General features: G+C 40.8%; 2 protein-coding genes across 3 annotated transcripts in view; one reads left to right on the forward strand and one right to left on the reverse strand.

The window, feature by feature from the left end:
- The window catches only part of LOC126995931 (uncharacterized), a 16,680-nt gene extending 3,786 nt beyond the window's left edge, over nt 1-12,894 (forward strand). The window contains exons 2-5 of one of the 2 annotated variants that reach the window (XR_007750837.1): nt 1-538; nt 6,149-6,230; nt 10,742-10,858; nt 12,863-12,894. The exon at nt 1-538 is cut by the window's left edge and continues 2,654 nt beyond it. Coding sequence is in view for 1 of the 2 variants with exons in the window: in XM_050855832.1 (XP_050711789.1) it covers nt 1-531 (531 nt within the window). In the remaining variant the exon portion in view is untranslated. Of the gene's footprint in view, nt 618-6,148; nt 6,231-10,741; nt 10,859-12,862 lie in introns of those variants that run through there. The other variant, XM_050855832.1, reaches the window with a different exon arrangement.
- Nucleotides 8,169-15,397, reverse strand: part of LOC126996282 (protein madd-4-like) — a 75,049-nt gene continuing 67,820 nt past the window's right edge. The window contains exon 27 of the mRNA XM_050856658.1: nt 8,169-13,983. Within this exon, the coding sequence (XP_050712615.1) occupies nt 13,859-13,983 (125 nt within the window). The 3' untranslated portion in view covers nt 8,169-13,858. The remainder of the gene's footprint in view (nt 13,984-15,397) is intronic.

Below are 15,397 nucleotides of genomic sequence, written 5' to 3' on the forward strand. Positions count from 1 at the left end.
AACGACAGTTTACTAGAATTTATGGGCCACGTGGGCCCCGACTTCACGGCAGAGATGGTACAAGCCATTAACCTGGAGGCCCTCAGCGTGAGAATCACGTCCATGGAGGCTCTGGTAAATTTGAGCCGCAGCCTCAGGAAGCACAGACATCGTAAGACCCTCATCATGCCCTCAAGGAAGTGGTCTCTCCAGCACTTGGAGGTGTTCTTAGATATCAGCGACAAATCAATAAATCCGTCAGACATTCCACGCTTGCATTACCGAAAAGGACTGGTGCTCAAGATGGCGGGGGTGAGGGACGAGGACGCCAAGTGGGCCGGGCAAGTGGTGCAGAGGATTAATGATCAGTACGCCTCCGTCACTCTGGTATCGTCCCACATAACCCCAACGGGAATCGGCCGCTTCGTGAAGGCGACAAGCAAGTTGAGGATAAAGGTGATGCGAGTTATGTCCGATAAGCTGGACCCGAATGAGCAAATCAGCAAGTTCCCCGTCAAACGTGGCACCAAGGTGCAGCTCGGGGCGCTCTGAGGCGAAGGTAAAAGGAGTAAGTAAACAAGTACAAACTGTCACCCCTGTATAGGAGTGTTTTATTAAATTATGTTGCTCAAACGTGTTTGTGTGAGTTTGTAATCCCGAACCTCACTTGTGTTATTTTTTTCCCCTTAATGACACAATGGACTACAGAGACGTGGATGTTTTAATTCTTGTGACTCGAGGCTTGGTGACTGGCGAAGAGGATGACGTGAAAACCCAGACACGAGTCACACCTTATCAGCATGACTCCGCCAGCACCGTTCCCATCCGGGGCTCGGCCATCCTGGGCGATGTGGGAAACCAAAGACAATATATAAACTTTCCCAGACACTACACTGGCCTGGAGGGAAACGAATCTGCTCGGTGATGACAGTGTGTTGCCTTGGGCGTCATTATTTGTATCCGCAGGAAGAGGAATCTCAATGGCCTCTTTTCTCTCTCTCTCTCTCTCTCTCTCTCTCTCTCTCTCTCTCTCTCTCTCTCTCTCTCTCTCTAGCACTAGCTTTGTATCTCTACGCATCATAAAGGGAAACTGTAACCTTTCTACTTATGTTTTTAACTTGATTAGGAGATGGATGTCGAGCCTTCCCCCTCGTGTTGCGTGTCTTCATGTTGTGTTTTGATTTACATAGAAAATCAGACCACACAGACCCCATGGTCCAGACTTGGTGGTCTGTCCTTAAACCTAAGTGATTTTACATTAATCAGAAGACTCCAAAACGTTGCATTTCTACTCTAGTTGATATTAAGTTGAAGGAAGTGACGGTCGAGCTTATTTTTGAAGGAGTCAATCGTGTTACACTGGACCACTGACGGTGGAAGCTTATTCCATTCTCGCACTACAACGTTGGTGAAGAAAAATTTGGTGCAGTCTGAATTTACTTGTCTACATCTGAGTTTTACGCCATTGTTCCTCGTGCGCAAAGTGTCATCGATCATAAACAATGTTGATCTGTCTACATTCGTGAACCATTAAGTATTTTAAAACATTCGATCAGTTTTCCTCGGAGGCGACGTTTCTCAAGAGAGAACATGTTAAGGGTAGAAAGCCTTTCTTCGTAGGATTTGTTGCGCAAGGAAGGGATCATTTTCGTTGCCCGACGCTGAACACCTTCTAATTTAGCTATATCCTTTGCATGGTGGGGAGACCAAAACTGTACCGCATATTCCAAGTGGGGTCTGACTAAACTGTTGTAGAGCGGGAGTATTACATCTTTATTCTTGAATACAAAGTTTCTTTTAATGAAGCCCAACATTCTGTTCGCTTTATTTGCTGCATCGATGCATTGCTGTGAGAATTTGAGGTTTGACGCGATTTTGACCCCAAGTCTTTGACGCATTGAACGCTTTTGAGTTTAACGCCGCGCATTTCGTATTCGAACTTCTTATTCCTCGTTCCAACTTGAAGGACCTGGCACTTGTCTACGTTAAAGGGCATCTCCCATCTATCCGACCAAGCTGAAATTTTGTGCAAATCCTCTTGAGGCTTTGCCTGTCTTCGTCAGTGAGAACCGAGTTGCCAATCTTTGTGTCGTCTGCAAATTTACTAATGCGGTTATTGAGTCCAACATCCACGTCGTTGATGTAAATAATGAAGAGCACTGGGCCAAGGACCGAGCCCTGAGGGACGCCACTAGTGACAGGCGCCCACTCTGAGTTAAATCCGTCAATCACTACTCTTTGTTGTCTGTTGCTCAACCAATTCGCGATCCATTGGTTTACTTGACCGTCAATACCTATTTGCTTTAATTTGTAAAGTAATTTATGATGCGGGACTTTATCAAACGCTTTCTGGAAATCAAGATAGACTACGTCCAGTGATTTGGTTACGTCATAAACAGTGAAGAGGTCGTTATAAAAGGTTAATAGGTTTGATAGGCAGGATCTTTTGTTTCGGAAGCCATGTTGTGAGTCCCCAATCAATGAGTGGCTTTCAAGGTAATTCACAATTTTGTCTCTAATTATGCCCTCAAGTAGCTTACCTACAACCGAAGTTAGACTAATGGGCCTGTAATTACCTGGTACTTTTTGTCTCCTTTCTTGAAAATCGGTGTCACGTTAGCCTTTTTCCAATCTGAAGGGACGATGCCTTGTCGCAAGGACATATTGAATACGGTTGTGAGGGAGAGTATATTTCGCTCTTTGTTTCTTTCAGCAGAGTTGGATATACTTTGTCAGGTCCAGGACTTTTATTTGTTTTAAGTGAATGGAGAGCTTTAAGGACTTCATCGGTTGTTATTTCAAAATTAGGCAATGCATGCTCGAGATTTACAATAGTACTGGTGTTGGTGGTAGCGAGAGGAAGACTGTTAGTATTAAACACCGAGGAAAAGTAATTGTTTAAGAGGTTTGCAATGTGTTGGCTGTCAGTCACTAGTGCACCGTCGCTGTTTGTTAAAGGTCCAATACCACTTTTGATCGCCTTTCTGTTGTTTATGTAACTGAAGAAAGATTTCGGATTATTTTTACAGTTGGCTGCAATATTTTCTTCGTATCTACGCTTTGCCTGACCTACTAGTCTTTTTACTCGTCGCCTGGCATCATTATAAAGTCTAATGTTTTCGGGCGTGCTTTGTTCTTTCTTTAACCTGTAAAACAATTTTCTCTCATTGACTGATTGTTTAATTTCGCTATTAAACCACGGTGGGCTTCTATTAGTGTTAATTCGCTTCTCGCACAAGGGGACGAATGTGTTCTGTTGAAGAATCTGATGTTAAGAGGCAACGAGAAGGGGAAGCTGTGTGTGTGTGGAGGGAAGCAGAGGGCCGGGGAGGGGGGAAAGGATGTTACGTAAGATTCAGAAGTGGCATAGATACTACTTATATACTACTAAGCATCGGAGTGGATTATATAATTATTAACTCGAATGTTGAAGCTGCCGAGGAGATGAAACAAGGAGGACTGGGTGTGGGTGTGGGTGATCCAAGGCAGTGAGGGAAGGATGTCGTGCCTGGGCGGAGGAAGCCGGAAATGGGGGCGGGTGGGATGGTGTGTTGCAAGGCGCCAGTATTCGTTTTTAGAGTATCGACTTCCTTTAATAATTGTGCGATACTCTGATAAGGAATTCCGGTTAAATTGCTTATATTCCCTTATCTGATGGGAAGTGTACTCTCGGGAAGTGTCGGCTCGCTTTGAACTGTGGGTGTCATTTGGGAGCTAACTGACCTTTCACATCTGATAACTCGACCTCGTGATGGCTGCAGCGTGCTATCGTGCAACCAGATTGGCCACACAGTCCCAACACCTATCTCCTCCTCTCATATGTTAGCTAAAGGTAAAATATGAGAGGAAGAAATTGGTGTTGGGACCGTGTGGCAGAGCGAAGGGGAGGAAAGGACCCGCGGGAACCAACGCAAAAACGCTATCTTCAATCTGAGGTCATATTCGTTAGGGTTGTGGGCGTTTCCATGGGTAGTTTTATGACCCTAATGGTAGTTTGATCATTCTTCTGTGCCATGAAAGTAAGAGAACACTCATTAGACTTCGCTTAATCTCCATTTCGGGCTTTGGAAATAATTGCTGTGAGAGGCGGAAGCGTCTGAGATTGCCGACTCATTGGTTTCACCGTATATATGACTATGGCCTGTCACACGCACGCGGATATCCGTATGACACGTAACGGCAGGTTTTGTTGAAGTCGTATTTCTTCCTTCCGTTCCAAGAAAGACAGTTCCGCGGCTGCCGCTCCGTCACGTTCACTGGCGACTTGACACGTGTCTGTCACAGGGCCATATTTTTAAACATCTCGGATCCCAATCGTACACATTTGGGAAGGCTATTGCGGGAGTTATGGTCATTTTCAGTGGCAGTTTTATGACCCTGGTGGTAGTTTGCCAATGCTTCTCTTCCATAAACGTTAAAGAACAGTCATGAAAATGCAACTAACCTCTTTTTCAGCCTTTGGGATTTGTTAATGTGAGAGCTTGGAACGTCTGGAAATGTCGACTTGTGGCCCATCCTGTAGTCACCGAGGAAGGCACAACGCTCGCGCGCTGAGAGGACAATAGACCCCTAGCCCGAGGTTTATGGGCTAAAGATTGCCTTCCTTCTCAGCGCTTATTCGATTTCCTTGTGCATTGAGGCCATAGATATTTTTTTTTTTTTTTAGTAAGTAGAGCGAGTATTATCGATCGAGTTCTACATGATATGTATATGGATTGAGGGAGGCTGACAGTATCTGTAACGAATTTTGGGGACACTTTTGTCATGGTTCTAACGGGGCGTTTATAAGGCTGGGAGAGTATTCCACGTCTGCTGTAGTCACGCATATAGTGAATGGAAATAAGCAAGAACCGGAACACTGAATAATTACCAAAGACTGACGAACGTATGGGATATTTAGAGCCTACAGATTGAATACAGTATTTTGCGTTATAGTCAGACAGCTAATCGGTTGTTTATGACAAAGCTCAAAGCTCTGAAACAATTGGAAATTGTTCGAAACAAATGCATGAAATAGTAGGCTACATCAGTATAACAGTATGTTAGACAAAGCGCAAAGTAGCCGGACGAATTGCAATCGTAACGACATTGCCGCAGAAAAGTGGCGTCAATACTACAAATGTTACAATAACAAATATCATTAATTTGATACTTTGAGAAAATTAAACTTAATAGCAAAACATGAATCTGAAGCATCGAACTTATGCCGCCCCCCTTCACGCCCTACATCCCCTTCGCCCATGGCAAGTGTACGTTGTAAGGCCTGTATCCACCCTCGGAACAGTATATATATATATATATATATATATATATATATATATATATATATATATATATATATATATATATATATATATATATATATATATATATCTATATATATATCTATATATATATATATATATATATATATATATATATATATATATATATATATATATATATATATATCTATATATCTATCTATCTATCTATCTATCTATCTATCTATCTATCTATCTATCTATCTATCTATCTATCTATATCTATCTATCTATCTATCTATCTATCTATCTATCTATCTATCTATATCTATATATATATCTATATATCTATCTATATATCTATCTATATATATATTTCTAGATATATATATATATATACCTATATATATATATATATATATAACTTCCCTTGCGAGACAATGCCTTGATTGTCGTCGTCGCACGCCCGCATATCGGAGGATGATAAGCGGAGGATAATTGAAAAATACGCGGCGAACGAATATCTAATCAGCAGATATGTCAAACTATTTGGTGGGAATGGCAAACTTCGTTTGTGAAACTATTTTGCGTGAATGACAAACTTTATTGCTACGGTGGTATAGTTCGGGACTGTGATATTAATTGTGACCACTATTTTTCTATTCATCATATATGTCTGTCTATAATGCAAAATGCTGTATTGTTAATGACCCGATGAACATTCAGTAATTTCTAATGACCCAACATGACAGTATTTAGAACCAATATATTGAACAATTACTAATGTCTGATAAACGTAAAGAGTATATTCAGAACCTACAGTTTAACTCACTAACACCCCTTTTATTTACCCTTCTATTCCCCCTTTCGTCCTCCTCCCACTTCCTTTTACCCTCTTCCTGTTTAACGAAGATCAAATGTTTCAGAGGCTCCGAGATGCATGTTCCGAGACGCTGCCAGTTTGCGATGTCTCGATCTCGTGCAGTCACCAACCACACGCTCCAGGAGGTGAGAACTAAGGGGGTGGGGGTCGAAGGGGTAAGATTTTTTTTATATGGAGAAGGAAATAGCGAAGGGGCAAGAAGAACGAGTGAAGAATATTGTGGAAGGAAAGAGGGAAAGGAGGAAAGAGGGGAAGGGGAAAAGACATGGAAGGAAAGGGGAGGAATGGAAAGAGAAAGGAGGAAAGATTTAAGAGGAGGGAGATGGTGTGTGTGTGTGTGTGTCAGAGCTGGGCACCCGCTAATTTTTCATTAGCTCGCTAATCGCTAATCCGATATTTTTTTCTTTAGCTCGATGATCGCTAATACGCTAATATTTCTTTAGCTCGCTAATCGCTAATCCGATAATCTTTTTCTTTAGCTCGCTAACCGCTAATACGCTAATTTTTCTTTAGCTCGCTAATCGCTAATCTGATATTTTTTTTCTTTAGCTCACTAATCGCTAATACGCTAATTTTTCTTTAGCTCGCTAATCGCTAATCCGATAATCTTTTTCTTTAGCTCGCTAATCGCTGATCCGATAATCTTTTTCTTTAGCTCGCTAATCGCTAATACGCTAATTTTCCAGGTTTGCTAGTCTGCAAACGCTGATCCGCTAACGCTATTTTTTTTCCTGTTAATCAAGTCCTTAACAGTCTGCTAACTATTATTTTTTTTTGTTAAATCCGCAAAAACATAATTTCTAAAGAATACTACTACTACCTTGTATACAAAGTTTAAGTTTTATTTTCATAGAATAGCTAAATCAATAGGAGAGTGATGATTCGAGGTGGATGGGGTCCGCCATAGCACTTACCGCCAATTAGCGAGATGTAAATTATTTCGGTGACTTTCATCACCTACTGAAAAAAAAAAACACAGCTAGGTCATATATTAGCAGCCTAAAAGAACCAAAATGATGGACATTTTTTGAGATCAACAAAATTACACCACTTATTCATTCAATAGAATAAATACACAAAGTATTTGAAAGAAATCTCTTTTTTTCAGTAGTACAGTAGTACAGTAATTACTATCTTCTCGTTCCTCTGATGAACAATCAAATATTATCCTTTTAATTAACGCCAGGCATCTTAAGGCTACAGGAAGTAACAGAAGTGAATTCCGGACCAACACGCAGCAGGGGTGTCTGTCTATATGTATGTCTCTTCGTCTGTCTGTTTGTTTCCTATCATGTAGATTTTTATATGATTCCACTGATCCACTCACATGTGACACTCCATTGATCTTTATCACCCCAGGTAGCCTATAGCAAGTAGGGCTACATAACTATATAATTATAATGTGTGTGTGTGTGTGTGTGTGTGTGTGTGTGTGTGTGTGTGTGTGTGTGTGTGTGTGTGTGAAATATACAGTTGAAAGTACTGAAAGTAGAGGAGAAGAAATGGAAATTAGCGATTTGCGGACTTACAATTTCGGCACTCCGCTAACGCTAATCCGCTAAATTTTTCAATCCACTAATCCGCTAACGTTTTTTTTAGCTCGCTAATTAGCGGATTAGCGGACCTTTTTAGCGGAATGCCCACCTCTGGTGGTGTGTGTGTGTTACTGGTCTGCAGGCCTCGCGATGCTCATAGTGGGTAATAGCAGCTCCATCGGCCAGCAGGGTATTGTGAGGTTCAATTCTCTAACATTAGGAGTGCATGAGGGTGTGGGAATTTAACGTTTCACAGTTTAAGTCTGTCAAAGAACCGGAGGCTGCTAGTCATAAGCTATTAGAACTGACAGGAAATAGTGAACGGCCTTCAATAGTGTGTGTGTGTGTGTTAGTGTCCTGACCAATCCCTTTACGCAGATGAAGTCAGTGATGTGATAGTGGTCACTGGTTTCAGGTGAATATATATTGCTTAGATGAGATAGTGCGTTATCTCGCGTACCGGTGATGCGCTGTTGCCGCTGCTCGGATTATTAAGAAGATAATCTCTGTGGGAGGAAAAGAAAAAAATTCTATACATAATCTAGTGCTTTTATTTGTACAATGCACTTACAGTGATAGATATATACATTTTAATGGCTACACATACAAGTAGACAAAAATAAATAGGTAATAAAATTCGTAAATGCATGAAAAAGGAATGAAATGAAAAAAAAAATAATGGAGGTATAATGGAGGATAAAAGGTACAACTTTGCAATAGAAAAGTGTGACTCGCAAATCATCTTCAACGACTCTCCTGCTTAGGCGATTGATTTTCCATTTGACTGATTTGACAGGTTATCTTTTTCACTCATGAGTTGGTCCACTGAAACTCAAGCCCTTCGACATTTGTTTTTTTCCTTGGCGGATCCTTGTTTGTCTCAACGCTGGCACACTTCCCATGGACAGGTTGTGGGTGTCCTCTGCTCACTATGCCATGGCCACATGCGCACTCAAAGTATTACATGCGTGTCAACATACAGCATAAATATTTACACTTCCGTTTCACTATTTGAAAGCTTGGCTTGTAGGGGTTGTTGGAACTCAATATTTGGTCCTGAGTTTATAAGTGTCTGTGTAGCACAGAGTGAGGCAAACTCTGAAGCGTGTGCAAGGAGCAGTGAAGCGTGATGTTCTTGTGATGAACTTGAGGCAATGGTAGACCCTGATGTTTTGCAAATCACTTAGTTTCCTTTCCTGTTTCTATTCACTAGCACCAGGCAGAAAAATGGTGCTAAAAAGATAAGTAATATAAATGCTTAAAATCTTAACCTTTTAGGTAGAGTAGTTAGCATGACAGGGTTCAGCATTCTTCATTAAGTCTGAGAACAGACAGTCACCTGTTAGTGGTGATTAGTCCAACTGTCGTTTGTGGTCCTGGTGACGGAGAGCTGTTGCACAAGATTACACGCTGCACCAGTGCGAGGAATGTCTTCCTCTTGCTTGCATTGATTAGTTGCTGTTGTTATATAAGAAAGATGATTTGCCTTTTCCACATGACATGTCATAATGTTGAAATGCAAAACTTGGCAGTGAACAATTACATTTCTGAAAGGTTTTACATTCATGAATAAATTGCATTTATGTACTTTAATTAGTTGAATTTAAGTGCAATTTGACATCACTGAGAAAAAATGACCTCTGCCACACACACTGGAATTTGATGAGAACACAGAGTCAGCCAAGGAGGAATGCCGAGCAACCTTCTGCATGTCTCTGGTCTCTCTCGTTTAGTCTTGCTCAGAGCTCCCTGATTTATGGTTTGAGATTCTTGGGGAAAGAAAGTTTGCAAACACTTATCTCTACTTAGTGTGTTAACATTCATCAAAAACTTGGGACACCTTACTGCAATAGAAATGTTTTCCTACTCTAACGGAATGCATATCTTCACTTGCACTCGTGGTACAAACAAAGGCTACTGTACAGCCTGTAAAGTAGGTCTAGGCTCCTCTTTATGTCTAATACTGTCAGTCATCATAGCAAAAAAGAAATCCAACTTTACAAAACAAAGCAAAACAAAACATTTCCTCCAAGCCTCAATTGGTGAGGTGCAACAAAGGCTCATGTTAGTCAAGTTTGTACTCAAAGTCTCAATATGCAAATAAATTATCTTTCATATTCAAAATAAGTTACATATATGTTAGTAGGTGTTGCATGCAGGTAGTATTTATTGTGTGTATTTTCTTCATCAAGACACCTTTACATAGTCATTAGATGTTGAGTTAGGAACACAAAGTAGTATTATGACATGACTAAGTGTAAAAACAAAAGCATGGTCAAACCTCTGTCACAGCAGCAACATTTACAGTCAAATACTTGTGTTTTTTATGATTGCTGATAAGCTCAAAATCTTTTGTTCACTTCACTGCTACGACATTCTTGTCAAAATCATTTCATGAGTGCAACCAGCATTTCCTTGTATGTCTTGACTGTATCTGTTGGCCGTGCTGCAGGCGACTGACCATTATTCAGAATCACAAAATCTAACTGTTCCACAATATGGTCTCTATAGTGTAGATGCTTCATTATGACAGCTGGATATCTCTATATAGTACATACTTATAAGGCATAATAATGTCTGAACAGCCAACACACAATTAAAAAAGAGATTCAAGAACACACATTATCTTGCATGCCTTCAACACACACCGTAAAACATGCAGCGAGAGGTAACAGTACAATAATAATTCTCCAGTTTATCTGGGCAGAAGTAAGGATGTCGGGTCCTTACGTCAGCTTTATACTAACTGTTGCCTCAACTTGTCACTGCTAATACTACACTTATGATGATGGAACAGTCTAGTGTGTGGCGTGCATGTTTGGGAGTGGACTGGACTCTAGGAAGCAGCTCCGCTCCATCCCATGATGCACCAAACACAATCGTAGTAGAAAGAAAAATATATAGCATCTGCATACTAGTTTTCAGGATACAATAAGTTACACATACGTATATTTTTCTCATTGTTTCTATTTTTCGTCAGAAGATATTGGCAAAGAATGAGCCGGAGAATACATGCGCACACACACACACACACACACTCACTCACACACACACTATGGCAGTTATGGGCAAAATCAGCTAAAGCTATTTCATGACTGCAGAGGCTGATGTTACTCCAGCTCCCCTGCGTTCTGAGGAGCTGAGAGCACACGTTGATCACACGGAGAAGCTAAACCACCAATGCTGAATTACTCCAGAAAGCCACCAACAAAACTGAGGTAAGTCATGAGTCTGCTTGGAAGGTCCAGACATAACTTTTAGATCTGACAATGCTGGCCAATTTAGACGTACATAAATGCTTTGAGACAAAAGGGGCCAAGAAAAACACAAGTTTAAGCACAGCATAAAACATTTACAGAGTGTATTCATGCACATACACATGATGTGGAGGATATGACAACTATTTCAGTCAAGATGGTGACCTCTGGTGTAGGGGAGACTCCTTCCCACTTGGGGAAAGATGATGATGGGGACATTTCTTGGTGGTGCACCCTCACAGTCCTCCATCCCTTGACAGGATCCCACATGCAAAGTCAGCCAAAACCAAAATTCAGTTATGTTTTGGAGACCAGCAAATATTTTTCACCGTCATCTTGTTTGTATGGTTGTTTTGCTTCACAAGCTCTAATGTGTAATCCTTGTATAATTAGCTCCCTCCCTAATTTAAAATTTCTAATGGAATAGTTTACTGAATCATGGCTTGGGCAGTAAAAACATCTGCTCATCTATCAGTGGGGCTGTGAAGCATGCATGCAGTGTTGAACAGGAGGACTGTGTTCATAGGTGTATGAGTGGGCAGAAGGACTGGCATTTGCTTAACCTCTCCACCTCATGTTTTGGTGTGCCATGCACTTTTGTCGAGGTGCCTTCCCTGGTGGGTTCTGCAGCAGTGACTCGCGACACTTGCTACTGAACGTGAGGTAGTCTGACTATGTCTTGGTCCTGTGGTAAGAAGTGGGCTCCCACACAAGGTCTTGCAGGATGCTTTCTTCTAATTTAATGTATTTATTATAATAGTTCCTGAATGTGATTCAGAACAGGCTTCAGTTCAATGAAGTGCAGCAAAGTATATGTTTTAAATATGTATTCTGCTGCCATTAAAAAAAAAAAAAAATTGTGTACAGCATACATTCTATTCCATACAAATGTGCTGAATATGATGGCAGAGCTGAAACTGCTTCAACTAATACAGTTTACATTACAATGTAAGAATTTGAAAAATACGTTCACTCAAAGCAAAAGTTTTTATGCATGCCCCAGTTCTGTCGGTTAGTTAGTGTGTTGTTCATCTGCATCCATTACATTAACACTTTCAGAAGATTCACACCTAAGGCATCATTTATATAGCAAGTACAACAGACTGAATGCTGATGTCTGGCACTTCTTACCACTAGACCAAGTTCCTTTAAATCATAAATCAGATGGTGAACTAGCATTGCAGTGTAAATTAAAACCGTAGAGTACAACAGCTTATTACCAGCCTGTAGCTGCTGCTGCCTTAACATATATATGTATATAATTTTTACAATGTGTTACATAGATATACCTACTGTACATGTATAATTAAGTGTTATTGCTCTACAACACAAGGGGGAACTCCTAAAAACACTGATCTAGACAGTATTATTTGTGTTACCGAAGCACACCACTAGCGCCACCTCTAGACGGCATAGCTCAGTCTGCCTCCCTAGCTAGTTTGTGCTATGGCCGGGTGAGGGGCTGTGAGCCCAGCCCCCTCAGCCTGAAGGCCTCCTGCAGCACTCTCGCTTTCACTCTCTCACTCTCCCATCAGACTAGTGCAGGGCCATTCACTTGCCACATGACTGCCACACTTGCTCTCCAGTGGTAATGCGTGTTTTGTCAGTCATGCAACAAGGGGATGTCCAAGTCCTTCAGAAATATAAAGATACATTTGTGTCCTTAAAATTGTCTTTTTGGAAACTTCAAAAATTATTACAATGCTAAAATTTAAGTGCACTTGACCCTCACACAATTTACATTGTTTTAAAGATCCACTATCAAGTACAATCCCTTGTAGTATTTCAGCAAGCAGTTCACCCTCCAGCCTAGAAACTATCCTTCAGAAGTAAAATTCATTTTAGGAACAAATCCTGGACTGTTAGAAAGTGAAAAAATAAACAAAAAATTAGGTCATTAAGGAGGAAAGAAATATCACATATGTACATAATGGATACTAGCAAATTTAATGTCTTTCTTTTCAGATGAGATCCTGCAGCACGCCCGTCTGGCCCGGAGGGGCGGCACAGCGTGCTCAGGGACCTGAACCGTCTGAAAGCTGACTAAGAAGGTGCTGGAACAACCCTCGGGACCACTCAACAGGTAGCTACTGTGTAATTTATCAGCTTTAACATCAAGTAAATTCAAGACAAATTTCAATTCGGTTAGGTGGTACTCTTTAATAATTTATCAACAAGATTTATATAATTCAGATACTGAGTAAAAGTACTCTGCTTTTAGAATAGTAACTTACCATATAATCTTGTCAAGTACTCATCTTATTTTGTATAAATATAAAATTTAAAAATGTACGTATTAACTATTATGTACCCTATGTCATGTACAGGACAACCCTAGAGCTACTGGACAGAGATGATTGCCTCCTGTTGTTCATTCTTCCTATTCCTACCAATTGATGAACTGAAATTATATTTACACGGTGCACTTTTCTTAAAAGTACTGAAAGTGAAACATTCATTGAGCTTTCCACTCCTGTCAGGTAACACAACTTTAAGAAATAATTCATTAATAATTGTCAGCTTGCACTCAAGATTTTTCATGACTCATAGAGGCATGCTGAACTTAGCAGCGCCTCGCCGACCAGAATCATCGGTCAACAGTTCCATTAAAGCTAAGTCAAGTAAATTCCACCTTCCATTCCAGTACATTACCACGAGGAAGTGAAGTCTTTAAAGCTAAATCATGCTGACCAATACTCCGTCCTTCTTAAGGGAAATAACAGCATTAAAGCCATGTGACAATCCTTCAACTTTGCCCGTGTCTCTTCAATTGTTGCATGACTGGTGGCAGGAAACTCAACAATCACTTTTCCCCAGAGTGAAGTGGATGAACTGGCCCTGTGTGGGTGTCGACTGCTGGGTGCAGGGCTGGGGAGTGGTGCCCCAGGCAGTGGATGCTCCCGAGGGAAGAAACACCTCCCCAGTGGTGCTCCTCAGGGGCGGGTGAGTGGAGGGGCCCTGCTAGGGGCAGGACCGACAACACTGCTGCTGGTAACTCTGGATGCGACACATGTTGGTCCGCTTGACAATGTTGCAGTATTTGCTTTGGTCTCGGCACCCCTTCATGTCCTGGCTGTCCTCCTCACCTGTGGGGAGGGACACTCCTGCCTCAGGTTTGGCTGTCTTGTGTACCAAATGTCATTGTCTTGCTTTATCAAAGTCTCCTCAACTCGCCGACATGAACTCAGTCAGCTCAGAATGTTTACCGTGACCAGATTTATGAAACTAATGGGATTAGTGATCAGGTACCATGATTTACATTCTCTAATGCAGGTATCATAGCCGACTATCAAAATTATTCTTAAATTTGCACTCCTTAGAATAATAGCAGTCATAATGTTACTTTCATATCATAAATTATCCAAATTATCACATACTTTAATCTTCTTGATAACATATTTTTTGGACATGCCCGTATCCTCCATTCTTGTATACACACGCAGACTATTAGGTGTGCGTGATACGGCAGCAGGATCAAGACTTGTGGGCATACTCCACTCATATGACGGTAATTACATATCTCCTTAGCTAAATCCTTTCCTATATAAAAAAAAAAATAAAGTGCTAATAAAGTTCTTTATACTAGCCAATGAAGTAATCAATAAGGAGTTTAATATCTATATAAAGATACTTTGGATAATTTATATGTATGATATAATTATATGATTAGTAAGCAAGTTTATGATTATGGAGTACAAAGGTAAGAAAATTTGTCACCTGTGATAACAAGCTTTGAGAAGAGAACAATAAGAAAATACAACAGAACGTTGATTTTGAGAATCAATTAAAGATAATCTGTATAATCTGAGCCCCTCAGTGAGGAACATTCTATCTGGTGTGTGTGAATCTGTTTTATTTAGCAGGAATCAAATTTGGTGCATAATAATGAGCTGCTCCGTGCAACGGTGAGGCAAGTCAGTCAAACAAAAAACAGGCATTGAAAAATATCAATACATGCAAAAAATAACATGTACAAGAAGAGCTTGGTAGGAGAAAGACCGAGTCCCTCTTTATCCCTGACTGGCTGTGTCGGCCCCCAGGTGATGGCATCTTCCCTGGCCTGCCACTGATTGGCTGTGGGCAGCAGGGCGGCTGCTGACTACTGGACTGGTTGCATTGACCAAGCCCCTTCTGGTCCCTGAGTGGCTGCATCAGCTTTTTGGTGACTTGCCTCATTCTCGTTGTATAACAATTAAGCAGAAACTCATTTAAAAAAAAACATTGGCCCCTATCTCGCACTGAATCAACGTTCTGTTGCATTGGTGCCAACCAAATGATCCTTGATCATCAAGAAACTAAGGTCTCATTAGGCAGCAAACATTTCAAACACACACACACACACACACACACACACTCACACTCACTCTCACTCTCACTCTCACTCTCTCTCTCTCTCTCTCATTCTCATATATCAAGTGACTGGATTATATCCATGACTATATCCAAAGTTAATTACTAAATTTCATTTGTTTGAAATGCATTCTTAGAATTAACTTATAT

Source organism: Eriocheir sinensis, chromosome 9, assembly GCF_024679095.1.
Source record: "Eriocheir sinensis breed Jianghai 21 chromosome 9, ASM2467909v1, whole genome shotgun sequence".
NCBI classification, from domain to species: domain Eukaryota; kingdom Metazoa; phylum Arthropoda; class Malacostraca; order Decapoda; family Varunidae; genus Eriocheir; species Eriocheir sinensis.